This window comes from Heterocephalus glaber, unplaced genomic scaffold (assembly GCF_053883595.1).
Source record: "Heterocephalus glaber isolate CG9 unplaced genomic scaffold, H.glaber_assembly_v1.0 deba00001553, whole genome shotgun sequence".
In the NCBI taxonomy this organism is placed as follows: Eukaryota; Metazoa; Chordata; class Mammalia; order Rodentia; family Bathyergidae; genus Heterocephalus; species Heterocephalus glaber.
Genome location: NW_028258344.1, coordinates 11,582,566 through 11,603,534, shown reverse-complemented (window position 1 = coordinate 11,603,534; position 20,969 = coordinate 11,582,566). Strand labels below are relative to the sequence as shown.

General features: G+C 35.3%; 1 protein-coding gene across 2 annotated transcripts in view; it reads left to right on the top strand.

Annotated features, from left to right (window-relative positions):
- Window positions 1-224: 224 nt before the first annotated feature.
- Window positions 225-20,969, top strand: part of Ppp1r42 (protein phosphatase 1 regulatory subunit 42) — a 40,327-nt gene continuing 19,582 nt past the window's right edge. The window contains exons 1-5 of one of the 2 annotated variants that reach the window (XM_004842093.2): window positions 225-367; window positions 4,728-4,941; window positions 10,473-10,639; window positions 11,580-11,718; window positions 13,939-14,055. In XM_004842093.2, coding sequence (XP_004842150.2) covers window positions 4,810-4,941; window positions 10,473-10,639; window positions 11,580-11,718; window positions 13,939-14,055 — 555 coding nt within the window. In that variant the 5' untranslated portion in view covers window positions 225-367; window positions 4,728-4,809. The remainder of the gene's footprint in view (window positions 368-4,727; window positions 4,942-10,472; window positions 10,640-11,579; window positions 11,719-13,938; window positions 14,056-20,969) is intronic. The other variant, XM_021256059.2, reaches the window with a different exon arrangement.

Genomic DNA, 20,969 nt, shown 5'->3' with positions numbered 1-20,969 from the left:
CAAAACCGATAGCAGGAAGGAGGAAAATGGTGGTCTGACCCCTCCCCCAAAATTGGCTACTGCTGGCCCACTAAAGCCATGATAACCAATGCCTCACGGAATGTATCAGCCCGGGCCCCTCGTCAGGAGGAACTGGATCAGCGCCAGGCCACTGGGAAGGGAGCTGCCTGAGACCCCGCGAGATTTCCGGCTAGGAGCCTCTGGCGAACTCTGAGCAGCGTCTGGTCGCCTGGCAACCGCCCGCGGCTCCAGAGGCTAAACTCCCCTAACCGGAGTTACTGACCAGACTCTTCCAGCAAAGTGCCCTCAAGGAAGAAGGTGGGGACCGAGGAAGCCTTGGAGTCACATTTCTCAAACTTGCCTGCCAGTAAGATTTTCCTGGGACACTTAAAAAGCAGATCTCTGGGCCCTATCTCTAGACATCTAGAATTGCCAGGAAACAGTAATAACAACTAGAAGGCTATATTTTTAACAAATATCTAGGATCAGGCGAGGTTGGGAAACACCTCTAAAAGAAGGAGGAGGCACAGACATAGGGGTGGAGCGGAGGGAGCGGAATCGGTAGGCGCGCCCGAGTTGGAAGGGTTTTGAAATAAAACCTTGAGAGCTGAAAATTTAGAGCCTCCGAAGCCACTGAGCATGGGGCTCACTAAATAGAATTATAGGTGGAAACTAAAGTCAGAAAACGTTCTCCATCTCCTCTGGCCTTGGGATCACTGGGGAAACCCAGCAGTCCTTTAAAATGGATTTCCCAGATCACCTACTAAAGCAGCTCATTGGGATGTGGAGAGATATCCTAGAAAGCAGAGTCCAAGAAAACAAATATTGGAGGAGGGGTGGAAGTTGGAAAAGCACTTTCTGAAACATTAGAAAATAACAAAAAGAAAACCAAGGCCACTTCACAAGTGTTGACTTTTTTTTATTATAATGTTCTAAAATATATCCGAATCCACACTATTAAATTCAGTTTAAATTCCTAAAGCTTATAATTTCTCTATAAGAAAATTCAAGAAAATAAGTTTAAATTAATATTATTTTAACAAGCTGAATGGTGCTGTTTTGATGAAACAATTTTCTCTTTTGGACTGCTACAACGCAGTTTCTTTCTAGTTAACAGTCTTATTTTGCCTTGTGGTTGATTCAATTTTCTCCCTTTCCATATTTCAAGCCCCTGGAAAGTTTTTCCTATAGCGTTTTTATTAGCTCTATTGGCCCTCCCTTGGTTTAATAAATACTTCATTTATATTTGTTTCTTTTCTGAAACGCTTAAAAGATTTTTTTCTAGGCAAACACCAATTTGTAGAAACAAAATTCATTTATAGTGAAGAAGTTAAGAACATGCAACCCTAACATATGCTGTTCTGGTTTATTGGCAATTTCTCATTGAAAGCACTTGAAAAATGGCAGGTGCAAGATCACTCTGATCTTTAATTTGTTTCTTAAAAGCAAGAGATGAAACTCTCATGTGAAAGATTCTGTCCCTATACTAAAAATAAAGTTATTCTCACCAAGGACAGGAAGTTGAGACCCAGGGAAATCTGTACAAACAAACATTTTCAGACACTTCTCCATCAATCAACTATACTATCCCAATCCACCTTTCCTTGTTACATTTTCACAATTTCCTAGTCTCTAGTTCAGTAAGTGTTCAACTTTGTGATAGTTTATTTCCTTCATTTCTCATGCCACATAAAATTTGTATTAAACAAATCTATATGCTTTCCTCCTGTTGTAATTTTCTGTAAATTTCTCAGGTAGAGGTGGGGGGGGCCTTCAAATGGATAAATGTAAAGTTTTCCTCCTTTGCAAGAACACAGTCATTCATGAAGATTCAGATGATCCAACATTTGTTTTAGCCACATTAACAGCCTGAAGCAAAAACTTGTGATAGTGCTTTTATTGGGTTGCAGTCCCATGGAAGTAAGAATGAAGAAGAAAAGGAACTGGATAGAGATGGGAAGAAAGCAAATATAAGAGCGTGCACAACCCAGAAGACTACAGAAGTTTTCTGGGGGATCTTTTGAAAACACTGTGTCTCCCAAAACTCCATCGGGGAGGGGAGGATAAATCATCTGACTCCCCATCCCCTTGGCTGAAGTTATCCCCCCAGGGTTGTTCTCCTTCATAGCTCAAGGAGGCTCTTGCACAGACACCAGTACAGCAGTCTCTCCCAGATGCATGGAGGAACAACCTCTTTAAAATATGTATTTTCACCTTAGTTATCCATGTAAAAAGATAACTGAAATTTCCAGAAAAACTTGTAAATTTTAAAATATGGGCCCAAAGTATCATAAATCGATGATACTTCTTGAAGACATAGATTTTTCTTGAAGGCAAAGATTTTCTGAATAAAATCCCTGTTGTGCTTGTCACGGTGCTGCACACCTGTAATCCCAGCTCTTGGGATTACCATGAGTTCGAGCCCAGCCTGGGCTATATAGTGAGTTAAAGGCCAGCCTCAACTACACAGCAAGACCCTGACTGAAAACAAAACAACAAAAAACCTGTTGTGCAAGAAGTAATACCAAGAATCAACAAATGGGATCACATTAAATTAAAAAGCTTTTGCACAGCAAAGGAAACTGCCAACAAAGTCAAGAGACAATCTACAGAATGGGAAAAAATTTTTACCAGCTACTCCTCAGATAAAGGACTAACATCTAAAATATAGAGAAAACTAAAAAAAAAAAAAAATAGATCCCCCAAATTTAAAGATCCAATTAAAAAGTCACCTGAAATGAAAAAATATAATTGGCTGATAAATATATGAAAAAGTGTTCAACATTGCTGGCCACCCAAATTAAAACAACATTAAGATTCCACCTCATCTCAGAAACAATGGCCATCATCAATAAATCAACCAATAACAAATTCCAGCAAGGCTGTGAGGAGAAAGGAATCCTTCTCCATTGTTGGTGGGAGTGTAATCTGATACAACCACTATGAAAATCAGTATGGAGATTCCTCAAAAAAGTAAAAAATAGAAATTCCATTTGACCTAGTTATTCCCCTTTTGGGTATCTTCCCAGAACAGTTAAAAATATCATACCACAGTGATATATGTATATCTATGTTTACAGCAGCACAATTCATAATAGCTGAATTTTAGAAACAGCCTATATATCCATCAACAGATGAATAGATAAAGAAATGTAGCATTTATAGACAATAGAATACTACTCTGCAGTAAATAAAAATAAACTTAAAGCATTTGTAAGACAATAGATGTGCCTTGTAACCATAATGTTAAGTGAAGTAAATCAAACATGCAAGCTTGAACATCATATGATTTTCCTGATATGAAGAAGTTAATAGGAAAAAAAGAGGGGAAAAAGTATATATTCTAAGTATGTTGCTGCTGTAGGTTTCTAGTTTCACTCCAACATGGTGTAAGAGATCACTTTTCAGGATTTTCGTTTCCTTGGATATGTTTTCTCTTTATTGCTGCTATAAGCATGATCTATTGTGAATTAAAAGAAAAATAAACTCCCAGAATACAAAAATCTATGAAGATAGAGAGTAGCTCAGTGGTTGCCTAGATTTAGCGGGGGGAGATTGGAAGACGATAGCTAGTGTGTGGAGTGTTTTGAGATAGCATAAATGATCTAAATTTGATTGTGGTCACGGTTGTGCAACAGTGCTAAAATCTACTGAATTTTACACTTTAAGTCTGTAAAGTGTGTGGCATGAAAATTTTAGTTGAATACAGCTGTTATTTTAAATTTAACAAAACATAAATGGATGTTTAAAATCTATAATGAAACTATCTCCCTATGGAATCAGCTAAGAATAGAGTATTCTAACACTAAGAAAAAAAGAAGAAAAGACTGAAAATTGTTAAGGCAAGGATCCACATTTAGAAGTTGGCAAAAGAAGAATAAAATAAACCTGAAAATAGGAGGGAAGAACTTTTAAAAAATAAAAGCAAATTAATGAAATTAAAGCCAAGATACAATGGAGATGGTCAAGAAGGCTAAAATTGGCTTTCTTTGACTATGCTACAAAACAGTTAAGTTTGTTCAACATTAGCAAGACTGATCAAGAGAAAATGAAGAAAATGCATATAAGGAACGAGCAAAGGGAGCTATCTATCATGACAACAGCAAAGACTGGGATATTAAAATAGAAGAACTTTATAACAACAAATTTGAAATGCAAACAGAAAAGTTAACTTCCTAAGCCAATATAAAATTTACCAAAACAGATTCCAAAAGAATCAGAAAATCTGAATAGACCTATAAGCATTAAAGAAACTAAAACAGGACGATAGACATAGTGGCACTGGACTGTAATCCCAGCACTTGAGGAGGCTGAGGCAGGAGAATAAACAAATGTTCAGGGCCGGGGATTTAGCTCAGTGGTTTTGTCGCCTGCTGCGCAGACGCAATGACCTGTGTTCAATCCCCGGTACCAAAAAAAAAAGTTCGGGCTACATAGTGAGTTCATGGCCAGCATACATAGCCTACATAGTCAGACTGTCACAAACAAGCAAAGCATGCAAACAAACTAACTAAAAAGTAAAGGTGAGTGAGTATTATGTATTTAATTAGTTTTGGTGTTTAAACCCTTTTTACTAAAGAAAGTTGTCTATAAACTTAGAAAATACCTCAATACCCATAAAAATATCTGTAAATTAGATAATCTAATAGTATTACATCAGAAAATTAAACTCAAAACAACCTTTCCCAAATTGCTATCTAATACTCTCTTTTTTCTTTAATTTTTAGAAAGATGGAAATAAATAATACCTAAACCTGCTTCTGGACATGTTATCAACACAGCTATTGCTGAGAATTGACTTATAGAGAAATGATGGTTCGACTAACTGTGGATCTAATTGCCAAAAACAGCAATCTAAAACCTCGAAAAGAAGAAACCATTGCACAATGCCTGAAGAAAATAACTCATATAAATTTTTCAGGCAAAAATATAGATGCAATTGTAAGAACTCTAAAATTATTTCCTGTTTTTATGTAATTAACAATGTCAAATATATAAAGTGATTTGAGGACATACTTAATACATTAACTATTTTGATTATACTTATCAACTATTTTAACCAGTAAATTTATATTGTTTTATTTTAATTTCCTTTTTGTTATATTAAGCTTATTTAACTTAAGTCTCTATAAAATACACCATTATGCTTTTTACATATATATGGGCATGGTAGTTCATTCCTGTATTCCCAGATACTTACCATGAAGGAGGAGGATTATCTGGCAACACAAGACCATATCTCAAAAAAAAAAAATTTAGACATATGTTTACTGTTCTCCCTACAATACTCTTTAATGTGGCAAACCAGATTAGGAAAGTAATTACAAAGATAAGATAATTACTTTTAGAATAATCCAGAGCCTTGGAATACATATATATGTATATTAGTACCATAATTCCAAAGTTCAACACTAGAGCTCAGGATATAGTTCAGTGGTAGAGTGTGAGTTTAGTATGCCAAAAGCTCAGGACCACCCCCATCCCCCAAAATGGTCAAAGGGTGAGATCTTCTTTTGCATGTAATTTAATTGGTTATGTAAATAGTATACTGGATCAGTTGTGTCAGACCAGATACATTTGTATTAGTATCTGTTGTCTCCAATAAATGACTATAGGTAAGAGAAAATTTCTCAAAAATAACAGAAGCTAGGCCTGGGGATTTAGCTCAGTGGTTCCGGTGCCTGCCTCGCAAGCGCAAGGTCCCGAGTTCGATCTCCGGCACAAAAAAAATAAATAAATAAATAACAGAAGCTAAATCAGGGCAAAGGATCATGTCCAGTCTGTTAACATCATTCGAAACCCCCATCTAATACAATGCCTAAAACATATTAAGTGCTTAATTATTTATTGAATGAATAACAATTGAATGAATAACACCAAAGCCTCAGACAAAACTGTCCATTATTCTCTCTCTCTCTCTCCCCCTCCCTACTTCTCTTCCTCTCCTTCCGCCTTCCTCTCCCCGTCCCCCTCTCCTCTTTTCTTGTATAATGGACACTGAACTCAGAGAGTGCTCATACATTCCTAGCCCTTTTATTTATTTTGAACAGGGTCTTGCTAAATTACCCAGGCTGGCCTGGAAGTTGCACTCTTCCTACCTCAGCCTCCTGAGTAGCTGACATTACACCTGTAACTGTTGTCAAGGAAAATTGCTTGCACTGGGAAAATCTTTACAAATAACAACTTTACTCATAAAATTACAGAATGTTAAAGCCAGAACTTATTTTGTAATCATTATAGTCTCATTCTGACTATGCTGACAAATAATTTATTTTATTTTTTATTAGTACACGTTTGTAATACATAATATTTTTTCTCATTCTGTAGGTTTCACTCTGTTGGTTGTTTCTTTTGTTATGCAGAAGCTTTTTAATTTGATGTGATCACATTTGTTGATTCTCAGATTTATTTCCTGTGTAACCAGGGTTCTGTTTAGAAAGTCTTTGCCCATACCTATGACTTTAAGTCTGACCTATTTTATCTTCCAGCAGGTTAAGAGTTTCTGTTTTAACATTTAGTTCTTTGATCCTTTTTGATTTTAGTTTAATACATGGTGAGAGATACAGAGCCAGCTTCAATCCTGCATGTGTACAGCCAGTTTTTCCAATGCCACTTATTGAAGAGGCTATGTTTCCTCCAGTGTATGCTTATGGCCCCTTTGTCAAATATCAAATAGTTGAATGTACTTGGGGTTGTTTCTTCATCTTCTATTCTGTTCCATTCATTGTTCTTATGTCTTTTGTTTGTTTGTTTGTTTTGAGACAGGGTCTTACTGTGTAATTTTGGCTGGCCTTGAACTCACTATGTAGCGGAGGCTGGCCTCCAACTTGGTGCAGTCATCCCGCCTCAGCCTTCAGAGTGCTGAGATTACAGGCATGCACCACTGTACTCCTAGCCCTCACGTCTGTTTTTGTGCCAGTACTGTAATCTTTTTTTTTTTTAATCACAGTAGCTTTGTAATATAACTTCCGGTCTGGAATTATGATGCCTTACATTTTGCTCTTTTTACCTAGGATTGCTTTTGCTATTCTAGTACTAACATATGAATGTTAGTACCACTTTCTCCAGTTCTGTAAAGAATATTTTTGGAATTTAGCACAGTGTTGAATCTGTGTATCAATTTTAGAAATATGGCCATTTTGACTACATTGGTTCTGCCTATACAGGAACAGGGGATACCCTTCCATTTTCTGATGTCTTCTTTGATTTCCTCTTTCAGAGCACTATATTTTTCATTGTAGAGATCTTTCACTTCCTTAAATTCCTAAGTATTTAACTTTTCCTGGTACTGTTGTAAATGGTATTTTTTCCTAATTTCTTTTTCAGTGGGTTCATTATTAGTGTATAGGAACACTATTGATTTTTGTGTGTTGATTTTGCACCCTGCTTCATTACTGAATTTGGTTATTAATTATAACAGTCTTTTGGTGGATTCTGGGGGGTCTTTTATGTAGAGGATAATTTCAACTACAAATAATGAAAATTTGACTTCTTTCTTTCCTATACATAGCCCTTTTACTTCTTTTTTCTGTCTAATTGCTCTTGCTAATGTTTCAAGTACTATGTTGAACAAGAGTAGTGATAGTAGATATCTTTGACTTGTTCCTGATTTTTAGAAAGAAAGTTTTCACTTTTCCCCCATTTAATATGATGTTGAGGGCCGGGGATTTAGCTCAGTGGCACTGCATCTGCCTTGCAAGCTCAAGGTCCTGAGTTCAATCCCCAATACCCCCCCACACCCAAAAATGATGTTGATAGTAGATTTGTCATGAATGCCTTGTATCAGAATGAGATAAAGTCCTTCTATACCTATTTTCAGGGTGTTTTTTTTTTATCATGAAAGGAAGTTGCATTTTGTTAAAGGCCTTTTTTGCATCTATTGAGATGATCATGTGATTTTTATCCTTGCTTCTGTTTGTGTGATGTATTACATTTATTGATTTGTGTATGCTGAACCATCTTTGTATCCCTGGGATGAAGCCTACTTGGTTATGATGTATGATATTTTTGATGATTCATTGTATTCTGTTTATCAGTACTTATTGAATATTTTTGCATCCATATTCATTAAAGAGATTGGTCTATAGTTCTCTTTTTTGCTTGGATCCCTGTCAGGTTTTGGAATCAGGGTAATAGCTTCCAGGAATAACTCAGAGTACTCTTTCCCTTTTGATTTCATTAAAAAACTTGAGGATTGGTGTTAGAAAACTTCCCTGAAGTTTTTGTAGAATTCAGCAGTGAACTCATCTGGATCTGGGCTTTTCTTAGTTGGTAAGTTAGTTTTTATTGCTTCAATTTCATTGCCTGTTACTGGATTATTCAGAGTTTTTAAATCTTCTTGTTTCAGTTTTGGTAATTCATATGTAACTAGGAATCTATCCATTTCTTTTAAATTCTCCAATTAATGGCATGCAGGATTGTGAAATAGTTGTTAATAATAGTTTTTTTATTTCCACAGTGTCTGTTGTGATTTCACCTTTTTTATTTCTAATTGCATTGATTTAGGTCTTGTTTTCTTTTTTTTTTTTTTTGAGAAAATATTTTATTTTTTAAAAATGGATTTTTCACTCTTCAATTATTTAAGAATTTTATCTCTATTAAAACTAAATATTTGATATAATCCATCTTTTCTCAAATGAAAGACTATGGTAAAACTATACTTTAGCAACTCAAGTTGCTGTTCAGACCTTGACTCTTGCAGTTAGCAGAACCCTGAAGCCTGCCGTACCTGACTTGGCACTGAGCTGCACCCGGGCTGTGCACTTCTGGGCCCAGTGACTGCTTCATGAAGCAAAGCACCTGAACACTTGGTCTGCTCAGGCTGCCTGAGGACCTCTGGCTGGGATGACCTGGCTTCACTGTACAGGATGGATCTCCCTGCAAGGACCAAGGACCAAGGTCCATGTGGCCACTGTCCAGGCATTCAAGCGGCAGATTTTTTTTCTCCTTTTTAAAAAATTATGTTGGCTAAGGATATGTCTATTTTGTTTATTCTCTCAAAGAACCAATTCTTAAATTAATTCTTTGTATTTTTGTCTTAATTTCATTGATTTCTGCTCCAGTCTTTATAATATCTTTCTTGTACTAGCTTTGGGTTTGTATTGGTCTTGTTTTTCTAGGATCTTGATGTGCATCATTAGGTTATGTATTATTTATTTGGGCTCACTCTGTTTTGTGATGTAGCCATTCACAGCTATGCACTTCCCTCTTTGGGTTGCTGTCATTATGTCCCATAAGTTCTGGTATGTTGTACTGGTATTATCATTTATTTCTAGAAACTATCATTTCTTTCTTGATTTCTTCTGTAACCAGTTGTTTAGTTAAGAGTGTATTGTTTGGTTTCCATGCATTTGCATAATTTCTGTGTTTTCATTTGCTGTTGGTTTCTAACTTCATTGCACTAAGATCTACTATTATGCATCGTATAATTTTAAATATTTTACATTTACTTAAGCTTGCTTTGTTAAGCAGTATGTGGTCTATTTTAGAGAAAGTTCCATGAGCTGCTGAAAAGAGTGTGTATTCTGTTTTTGGTGGATAGGACACTATAGATATCTATTAAGTCTATTTGTTTGAAGATTTTGTTCAATTCTTTGTTGATTTTTTATCTAGTTAATCTATTTGTGATACTGTGGTAATGAGGTCCCCCACTATAATTGTTTATGTTTGTCTGATATTTTATGTCCAGTAGTACTTGTTTTATGAAGTTGGGTGCACTGTTGTTCAGTGCATGTATGTTAATAATTGTTATATCTTCCTGTTGGATTGTTCCCTTACCCAATATACAGTGACCTTCTTTGTCTCTTTTGATCAGTTTTGGCTTGAAGTCTACTTTGTCTGAATATAGGATAGCTATACCTGCTTTTCTTTTGGATTCTCATGGCATGGGATATTGTTTTCCAGCCTTTGATTTTTAGTCTGTGAGTTTCTTTTTGCGTTCAATGTGTCTGGTTTTGCTTTGGGTGTGTGTGTGTGTGTGTGTGTGTGTGTGTGTGTGTGTGTGTGTTTGTTTGTTTTATAAGACCCGGTTTCACTATGTAGTCCAGGCTGGCCTCGAACTCCCTATGTAGCCAAAGCTGGCCTCAAACTTGCCTTGATCCTCCTGCCTTAGCCTCCTGAGTGCTGGAATTATAGCCATGTACCACCATGCTTGGCTACATGTGTTCCTTGTGTACAGCATACCACTGAATTTTGTTTCTTGATCCATTCTGCCAAATAGTTTCTATCATATATAAATATGATTATGTTTTTCTTTTATATTAACCTTAAGGAAATTTGTAGAATCCTCAACTGGAAAACTTTTTTAAAATTAATTTTATTGGTACATTTTAGGTATACAGTATAATGACATTCATCATTGGACATTTGTACCTTTACATAATATATCTTGATTCTTATTTGGAAAACTTTAAAAAAAATAAACTTCTAAGTTTCCAAGAGAAATTAAATGTAAACTGTTGTCTTTCTTTTAGGAAGACCTCTCTCTTTGCAAAAATCTCAGTGTTTTATATTTATATGATAATCGTATTAGTCAAATCACTAACCTGAATTATGCCACAAATCTGACCCACCTATACCTACAAAACAATTGTATTCCATGTATAGAGAATCTCAGATCATTAAAGAAACTGGAAAAACTGTAAGTGCTTTTCTTTTAGAGTAATGTCAACTGCTTGTTACCATTATAGTATATGTTTTTGTGTATATGTATTTATAGTATATGATTTCCATTTTTGGCATTAAGTTTCAAAAGTAAGTTGAATATGTAGTTGAGTCTGATTCTCAGATATGTTTTGTAGAACAGATCTCAATTTTCATTTTCTTACATTTATTTCATATGAAACAGATTGCTTCGCTCAACAATTTATGCTTTATTAAGCCTGGTATACTTTTCTTTTGGGGAAGTAAGTCATTTTATGGGCTTATAGGGACACCTAAAACATCTTCATGTAGGCTCAACTGATGAAAACTTTCCATGGAACCCAGAAAAATTTTGTGCCTTTCAGAATAGCACATCTCAAAAGGTCCAGGTCATAGAATGGATAATGTTGATGTAGGTTTTATTGTAAAAGGGCATTTGAGTCTATAATAATTATATTTATATATTATAATCCAGACTGGTAGATACAAGTTCCTCAGATTGGAGTACCTACCATGCTTCTCAAAAAGTGGCCAAGGGCCTCAGAATGGGGTGGGAAATGCTTATTAAAAGGACAAATTACTGGGTTCCAAAGTAGCGATCCAAATCAGAATCTCTGAGAGTTAGGCTCAGAAATCTTTGTTTTTAAATCTACAACACAGGTAATTCTTCTGTACCCTAACATATGAGAAACACTGGCAAATAGGTTAGTAAGGACTATTTCAATTCTCTCACTTTTTAAAAAAATGTGCTTTTTAGACTCAATTGTTTAGTCTGATTTGTTGTGATTCAGATAAACCTTTCATAATTTCAATATAAACTCAATATTCTGCATGTATAATTTTCACACAGCTCAATGATTTTGTTATTACATTCTTATCATGCTTAAATACCGTGACATTCTCAGAAAGTCTAATTAGAATTATGTTTGTGTTTTCAGGTATTTGGGAGGCAATTACATTGCTGTCATAGAAGGTTTGGAGGGATTAGAAGAACTAAGAGAGCTTCATGTTGAGAGTCAGAGACTTCCCCTTGGAGAAAAGCTTCTATTTGATCCAAGAACTCTTCATTCTCTAGCAGTAAGACCACATTTGAATATTTTGACAAGGAATATAGTGATGAACAAATTATAATGGAACGTGAGGGTGGTGAAGGTGTATTTGGACACTGTCTGTACTCTGCCTGCTTATATGGCCAGTTAAGAGCTTATTTGAGGGCTGTGGATTTAGCTCAGTGGTTCCACCGCCTGCCTTGCAAATACAAAGCCCAGAGTTCAATTCCTGGTACAAAAAAAAAAAAAAGACCTTATTTGAGAACTGAAGCTTATTTCCCCACATAAAGTCTCACAGTATGATAGTACTATAAAGTAGGATAGTAATGCCCTCCTCTTAGAGTAACTGGAAGGATCAAAAGGGACGTGGAAAGGTTATGTAAACTGAAGCTCTGATGTAGATGTTCATTTATAATTTGGGTCTCGGTTATCATCATGGCTCAAATTTTATTAAGCAAAAGTTTAAGGAAGGAGTATACAATTTTTTGACATCTTTTAAACAACCCAGAGAGCCACTGCAAAAGTTATTTTTCCCCCAAACCTTGATTTGATTATAAGTTGCATAACATACAGCTTTGCTTTATTAGAACCTCATGGGCCAGGGATTACCAGGATTGAGGCTCTAGCTAAATTGCTTCACAACCAATCACATGCCAGGAGGTGCCACAATAAATTGAGAAGCCAGATTGTTTCACTGAGGCTCTTGCTCTTCCTCAAAACAGCAGAGGGGACATGTTTTGGGGTAGAATGGGATATGGTTGTTGTTATACAGATATCATCAATTTTGTTTTAGAGGGCCTAGAAATGGTGAGAGTAGATGGTTTTTGAACCAAATTGTAAGAAATGAAAAGTAGTTCTTTAAATTGGAAAAGAAAGAAATGGCCTGGTTCCTATCCTGTCCCCTCCCAAAAAGCCATTTATCACAACCACAGCTCAACTCCAACTGATCTAATAAGACCGATCCCACTGTGGGGATGGCCAGTTGTATTACAAACTACAACTGAAAATATTTTTGCTAGTACAATATTTGCATAGATTCAAGCAGAAATTTTAAGTAGAAGATATCTTTTTCTTCAGTGTTATTTTAAGCTTTAATTATAATTAGGAAATATATTTTTTCAAGGCTGGTTATGTGTGGCTGCCTCAATGGAACTTGATAGAGATCCCTCAGCCTCAGATTTTAAAATGACTTTGATTTAGCATTGCTGAATTATATACTTATGTTTTCAATCATAGCTAACATTAAAATTCTTATTAATTAGCTAATTATTATTTCAAGTGGCTTCTGAACATATGGACTTTCAAGAGACAATTATATAGAAAGGTAAAGATAAAAATAAAACCTGAATATTCTTTCATGCTTTCTAATGTTTCCTCTTTAGAAAAACAAAGATGATTGTTTTTCCAGTGTGTGTAAAATCTTAGCAGTATTTAGCACAAAATGGTAATTCTTTCCTATATACTGTGCTATCATTTGTTTATTGGGGCATTTTTTTTTCTTTCTGTACTTTTTGATGCTTGGCTTCTTCTAAATTTATCTTATATCCTAAATGAGGAAAATAGGACTTATTTCCTATTAGTCCTACTAATAGGAGGAAATATAGGCAAAAAGAGTAAGTTATATACTACAATCGTTTTTTGGTACTAGGAATTGAACTCAGGATCTTGCACTTGGCAGGCAGGTGCAGTGCAACTGAGCTAAACTCCTGGCCCCATATACTAGAATCTTAAAAGTTCCATCTGAAAAAAATATATCATTTGTCTTAGTTACTTTCTCATTGCTGAGACACAATACTCGATACCCACAATTTAAAGGAGGAAAGGTTTATTTTGGCTCACAGTTTGTAGAGTTTCACTCCATAGCTGGCTGGCTTCAAGGCAGGGCAGCATAACAAAGAGGCATGACAGATGAAAACTGCTCATAGCATGGCAGGAGGAAGCAAAGAGAGAGAGATTAAGGGAGGAGGGTGGAAGATGTACCCTTCCAGGCCATACCCCAGTGACCCATCTCCTACAACCAGGCTTTAGCTTCCAAAATCACATTTAGCTATAAACTTATCAGAGAACTAATCCACTTATGAGTACATGAGGCTTTGAGGGGACATCTAGATATAAATCATAACAACATTGAAACAAAATTTCCATTTTAAAATTTTCTTATCTAAAGAGCAAAGCAACCTGAACTGATAAATCTTAAAATTTTCAAGGATTAGGACTATTCATTAATGCTAAATGCTAATTCTTACAGAAATCTCTCTATATATTGAATATCAGCAACAATAATATTGATGACATAAAAAATTTAGAAATACTGGAGAATCTTAATCACCTTGTAGCAGTTGACAACCAACTTCTGCATGTGAAGGTAGGTGTAAAGGAAATTTAATTTTAAAATATTTACATGAAATTACAATTGAAATTTTTTGAAATATATCACTCTTTAAAATTATCTTGAATTTGTTCTAAAATTATCATGAATCTCTGTTTCTGAACATATTTATTCATATAATTCTGCCTTCTTACCAGACCTATTTGAATTCCCTGCATGTATTAATTATTCATCAAATTTTTCACTCTAGAGATAGATTTCTTGCCCTTTAACTCGGATCTCCCAACTGTGACTACATGTGAACTATCTCCTGGCTACTCCTATTTGAAGTATTCTTGGTGTAGGACTTATTCTAATTTGTACTAGCTATATTCATGCCATGTTATATCATATCATGCTACAGTCATTCAATCACTCAATTATTCAAATATGTATTGGGCACCTACATATTTGTCAGGCACTATCGTTCAGAGGAAGGAAGAATTCCACTCCCTGCCTTAAGAAACCTACATTATACAAGGTGATTCTGAACAACTACAATGTGATTCTGTTTTCATAAGTATAGCAGCCCTAACATAATACTCTGAGACTAGGAAAGGCTTCCTGGAAACAGTTATCCATGAGTTGAGCCATTGTTATAACCCTGAAGTTTCTGGTTTGGCAATGGGTATAATTTATTGACAGAGAGATCTTTGGAGGAAGAGTGGGCTTCTTTCTCCCATAAACTGAGCCCATATTTTCAAAATTATTTCTAAACAGCATTCTGCTGACCCTAAAAATGTTAACACAGACTTATTTCCAAATTTAAACCTATTACTGGTTCATCCCCTAACTGCTTTAAGCTGTATATATACATATATATATATGTAAAAATGAATTCCTCAAAGTATCCAAAATTCTATTGAATAATCAGGATAGATGTTTAAAATAAAAAGACCATTAGGAAACACAATTCAATTAGTTATTTTAACCTACAACATGAAAGAAGGATTTCATGGGATAAATTCTGAATTTAAAAATATTTTAAATGTTAGAGTGATCTCCTAGACTTATTTATTGGGCATTTTGTATTCATTATCAGAGTCTTTTTGTTTTTCTATGATGTTGTTTCTATGTTTTTGTTTTTCTATGATGTCTTTTTTATTTTCTATGATCATAGAAAATATTTGTGACAATAATATGATTTTATGATAGAAAGAATGGTTTTATACCATATATTGATTACATCAGTCCTAATCAAAGTGACAGGTCTGGAGTATAGGACATAGCAGAGACACTCTGGGCTATGTGCAGTGTTCTGCCTTCACCCTCATGGGAAATGGGAACAGAGTGGCCAAGCAAGGAAATTTCCTTTTCTTGGGAGAGAATGATGGAAAATTGCAATCTTCCAAGTTGGCAGGATAAGTATCTGATTAGTTGTTAATTATCATAATTACCAAGATTCATTTCAGTTATTGTCATTATTTTTTAAAGTCTTACTCTGTTATGCTTTGAACTTTGAACAGAGAAAGGGAGTATGGTAACAGGATGCAACTGCTAGCCTCTATATGACCCTAAGGAAAGTTTTCCTGCATGACATCATAATCAATCAGTTTTACTTATAAGGATTACTCTTAGGCTATGTTAATAATGTATAGCCCAAATAAATGAATAACCATAACCTAAGAATCAACATTCTAATAACCAAATTCTCATTTTAAAGATTGAACTCAATGTCACCTCTTCCTGCTCTTCTTGAACCTCCTCAAGTTAATCAATTAAAATATTCATTATAATGTGTGTGTCAAACACTGTTCTAGGTCCTTGGAGAAACAGGTACTAGATACTGGTCTTACTATCATGAATAGGAAGACTAGGTCTCTACCTTCAAGGAATTTACATTACAATGGGGCAAGGAAGGAAATGGTAAAATACATAAGCACAGATTATGAAAAGTGCTATGACTTTCACATAGGATAATGTAACAGAAAAGAGGGTGGTGGCTATTTTAAATTAGATTATCAAGAAAGGCCTCTGAGGAAATGACATCTACATTGGAGAATGAGAAAAGTGTACCCAGAGCTAGGGAGAGAACATGCCAGTAATAAAAAAGAGTACATGAAACAGCACTGAGGCCAAAGACAGTTTAGAGAGGTGATGATGAGCCTTTTAGAGCTTTCAGTGATAAACAACCCACTGTCGCACGCATGCCACATGTGTGCCACCACTGGTTTAGAGTGTCCAAGGAACCAAAAAGATGCTTCCTCATTTTGATAAGGTCATAGTGCCCAGCTCAATGTCTTTCTCTTTTTTTTTTGCAGGGGGTGTGTTTTGTTTTGTTGAGACAGAGTTTTGCTATGTAGTTCAGGCTGGCTTTGAGCTTACTATGTAGTCCAGGCCGTCCTCAAACTCAAGGAGATCCTCCTGCCTCAACTTCCCAAAGGCTGGAATTACAGGTGTGCACTACCACACCCAGCAGGGTCTAGCTCAATTTCTGGCACGTTGCAGGTGCTCAATAAGTAATTGTTGAGTAAATAAAGAGATAACAGTACAATATGAAATTAAAAAGGCATATTAGCCAGATCATGAAGTTACTTTTAGGACATAATCACAAATTTTGACTTTATTCTAAGTGGAACAGAAAGTTATTGAAATCAAAAGGATTTCTCTATCTGGTACATGAAGAATAAGTTTCAAAAGTGACAGCAAAGAATCATTTGGGAAACTATTGCAAAAGCTAAGTAACAGATATGGTTGCTTGGAGAAGGAGAGGAGTGGTGGATTGGAGGTGTATTTTTAGCTGATCCCATAGAATTTGTTGATGAGTAGGGTGTAAGAATAAAAGAAAGGGAAGAATCAAAAATGACTCCTATGCTTTTGTGTGAGGAACTGGATAGACAATGGCAGCCTTTATGAATTGGGGGATACTAGAGATGGAATAGAAGTCCTTTCTTTGGACATGCCTATTGGACATTGAAACGAACATATCAAATGGACATCTGAAGTTCAGCTGAGAAGTAAGACTGATAGCTTTGAGAGTAAACAGCATATACATGATAGAGCATGGGACTAGATGAAAGAACAGCGAATAATGAGGCCAAAACCAGGCACAGAAATACATCAACATTTACAGACCAGTTAAAAGACAAGGCTCCAGGAGGAGTCAGTAATGTATGAGAACAGAAAATTGAGCTTCAAAAAGGAAGGAATCCCCACTTGCACTGAATGAAATTGAATGGTTAAATGAGGACAGATAAGAGGTTAACAGAAATGTACTAGATTTAGCAATAGTGAGATATCTCTGGTCAAGTATCATCCTTTTTGCATATTTCAGGCAGGAGCTCACAGCGTTTTTCCTTCTAAGAAAACCCACTTCTTTCCATGTTCTGTGGTTTGGACATGCTTTGACATTGTCCTTCAGAGGCTCATGTGCTAGACGCTTGGCCCCAGTGTCATGGTATTGAAGTGGTAAAACTTGGTGGAAGGTGATTAGTTTACTGGGGGCACCACATTCAGAAAGGATTACTGTAGTTCTTGAGGGATCTACCTTAGTTCCTGTAAGAGCAGATTGTTCTAAAAAGAATGAGCTTGACCCCTGAATTTCTCTGGCTTCCTGTTTCACCATGTTATCTCTTGCTCTTGAATACACTCCTCCTATGATGCCATTTGATATGTGAGGTAAACACAGAGCCCCCACAAAAGCCAAGCAGACACCAGCACTTTGCTCTTGGACCTCCAAAAGTGTGACCTAAATAAATCTCTTTACTTTCTACATTACTCAGCATAAGGTATTTTGTTTTAGCAACAGCAAAGTCTGTAACTTCTTTCAGACATTTTATTAAATATTTCCCCTATATCTGAACTTTCAATACATAAGCTAAAGGGCAAGAGAAGGGAAAATTAAAGGACTAACTGGATAAAATACTTTAACAATTGGGGCAGGGATTTAGCTCAGTGGTTCCGCTGCCTACCTCGCAAGCTCAAGGATCTGAGTTCAATCCCCGGTACCAAAAAAAATAAACAAAAACAAAAACAAAAAACCAATAAAGTTATACAGAACAAGTTTAATTTGTGAAGAACTTGAACAAGATAGTGGTGGGTCCAAAACCACAGCAGAGAGTGACACTGAAAAAAATGGAGATTCAGTAAAAGATTACATACTAAAATATGAGAGGTGCTTCCCTTCCCTCTTACACACAAACCAGGCTCTACTCCCCAAACTTTGCTCATGGAGGAGTGTGTATACGTGTGTGTGTGTGTGTGTGTGTGTGTAAAATAACTCAGAAGAAATTAATCGTGGAAGCAGAAAAAAACTATTAAAGTACCACTCTAACTTTGGCAATAAAAAGGAGTGAAATGCTGTTTAATGAACAAGAATAAGCTTTCAAAACATTATGAAAGAGACCATTATAAGAAAATATTGTATGATCTTATTTATATAAAATATACAGAACAGTCAGGTTTGCAGAAACCCACGGTAGACTGTTGATTGCTTAAGCCTGCAAGATTGAGAGAAGGAAAGAACTGATGCTAACAGATACAGGTTTTTTTTTTAAGAGTTGATTGTACTGGGGCCGGGGATTTAGCTCTGCTGCACAAGTGCAAGGACCTGCGTTCAATCCCCGGTACCAAAAAAAAAAGAATTGATTGTACTGATGATTGTAGAACACTGAATATACTAGAAATCCTAAATTGTATATTTTAAACAAGCAAATTTTATGGTATGTGAATTGAATATCAATAAAAATTTTTAAAATAGAACATCAACAAGAAATAGTAACCCCCAAAATTCTTGAATTTGATGAAAATTTTAAAACCTAGATCCATGAAGCTCAACAAAACCCAAACAGAAAAATCCCAAAGAAAGCTACTCCAAGGCACACTATCATAAAATTAGTAAAAAGCAGTATAATATGAATGTCTTAAAAGTAACATTTTATGACATTTTATGTATGAAACAAGATAAGAATTATCACAGGCTTCTTGTAAAAAATAATGCAAGCCAAAAGACAATGGAACATCTTTAAAATGCTGAAGAAGAAGAAGAAGAAGAAGAAGAAGAAGAAGAAGAAGAAGAAGAAGATGTCAATTTAAGAATTATACATCTGAGGAAATTATTTTTCAAAAAATGAAGGCAAAATAAATATTGTTTGTACTCTCTGTAAACAAAACCTGAAAAAATTTGTCTCCAGAAGACCTTAACTATAAAAAGTTCTTCAATCTGAAGAAAAAATGATAACAGATGAAGCCTTTTATCTACACAAAGAAACAGAATGTGGGAAATGTTTAGTATAGGGTAAATATGAGTCCTTTCATAGTTTCTTCATTTCTTTAACAGATAATTGTTTAAAGCAAAAATAACCATATATACTGGAGTTTATGACGTGTAGAAGTAAAATATACAATAGTAACACAAACAACAGGGATGGAAAATGGTAGTATACTATAATAAAGTTCTTATATGTGAAGTACTGTCATACTTTGAAAAACACTGTGCTTAAAGATTATTTTAAATCCTAAATCAACCACTAAAAAAGGATAACAGGGCCAGGGATTTAGCTCAGTGGTTCCATGGCCTGTCTCACAAGTGCAAGGACCTGAGTTTGATCCCTGGTACCAAAAAAAAAAGATAACAAAGATGTTTATAAATAATAAACTAATGATGAAAAGTGAAATGCAAAAATCCGGAGCAAGAAAAAAAGAATAAAGAACAGAAGATAAAAATAGCAATACAGGAATTTAAAATTAAACTATACCAATAATTATATATTAAATATAAATAGTCTTAAGTATTCTAATTAAAAAGCAGCGGTAACAAGAGATAGATGGAGGAGGCAGAGAGGGGAGAGAAAGGAGACATAAAAAGAATTAAGATGTGTTATATATATGTACCAACTCATGATGAATGTAATCATTATGTACTGAAAACATGTACAATAAAAATAAAATTTTTTAAAATCAGAGATATGCCAGGCATAGTGTCATGTACCTCTATTCCTAGCTAATAAGAAGGCTGAGGTAGAAGGACTGCTTGAGCCCAGGTGTCCAGGGCCAGACTGGGCAACACAGTGACATCTCATCTCTTTAAAAAAAGTAATAGTCTGATAGTATTGAAAATGTGAGGTGTGTGTGTGTGTGTGTGTGTGTGTGTGTGTGTGTGTGTGTGTGTGTGTGTGTGTTTTCTGTTTTGTTTGTGGTGCTGGAGATCAAACCCCGGGCCACATGCATGCTATCCAAACACTATACCATAGAGCTACACCTCCAACCCTGAAAGAGTGTGTCTTTTTAAAAAGCTAAGCAGGTACACTGTCAGACTTTTAAAAATTCATTCATGTGGTCTCTGTAAGAAACATGCTTTAAATATCAAGATATATGAATTTAAAGTAAATTTATGAAATATGTATAACATAAACAAAAATGTGAAGAAAACTTGGAGTGACTATATTAATATAAGCCAGAATAGGCTTTAGGATAAGAGATATTACCAGACATTTGAGGAAAATCTGTTGTGAAAAAAGTGGACACTTCAAGTAGATGTAACAATTCTCAGTGTTTATTCTCCTTTCCTGAATGCAGGAAAAACTGACAGAGGTAAAAGGAGAAACAGACAAGTCCATAATTATAACAAAGATTTAAACATTTCTTGCTTAGTAGTTGATAGAACAAACTGATGGTAAGCTACTAAGGATATAAAAAATTGGTACACCATGACCAACCCATTTGACCTAATTTACCCTTACAGAGCATTCCATCTATCAATAGGAGTTGGAATATTTATCAAAATAGCCCATATGCTGCCCTATACAGCAAGCCACAAAAACTTTCAAGAACTGAAATTATATATAATATGTTGTTTGACCACAATGGAATTAAGAATTTTAAAAGTTATCATTAAAATCTCAGGTTGATTCTAAAATTTGTAAGCAAGGGACTAAGAATACTAAAACAACTTTGGTTAACTGTTTGGAAAT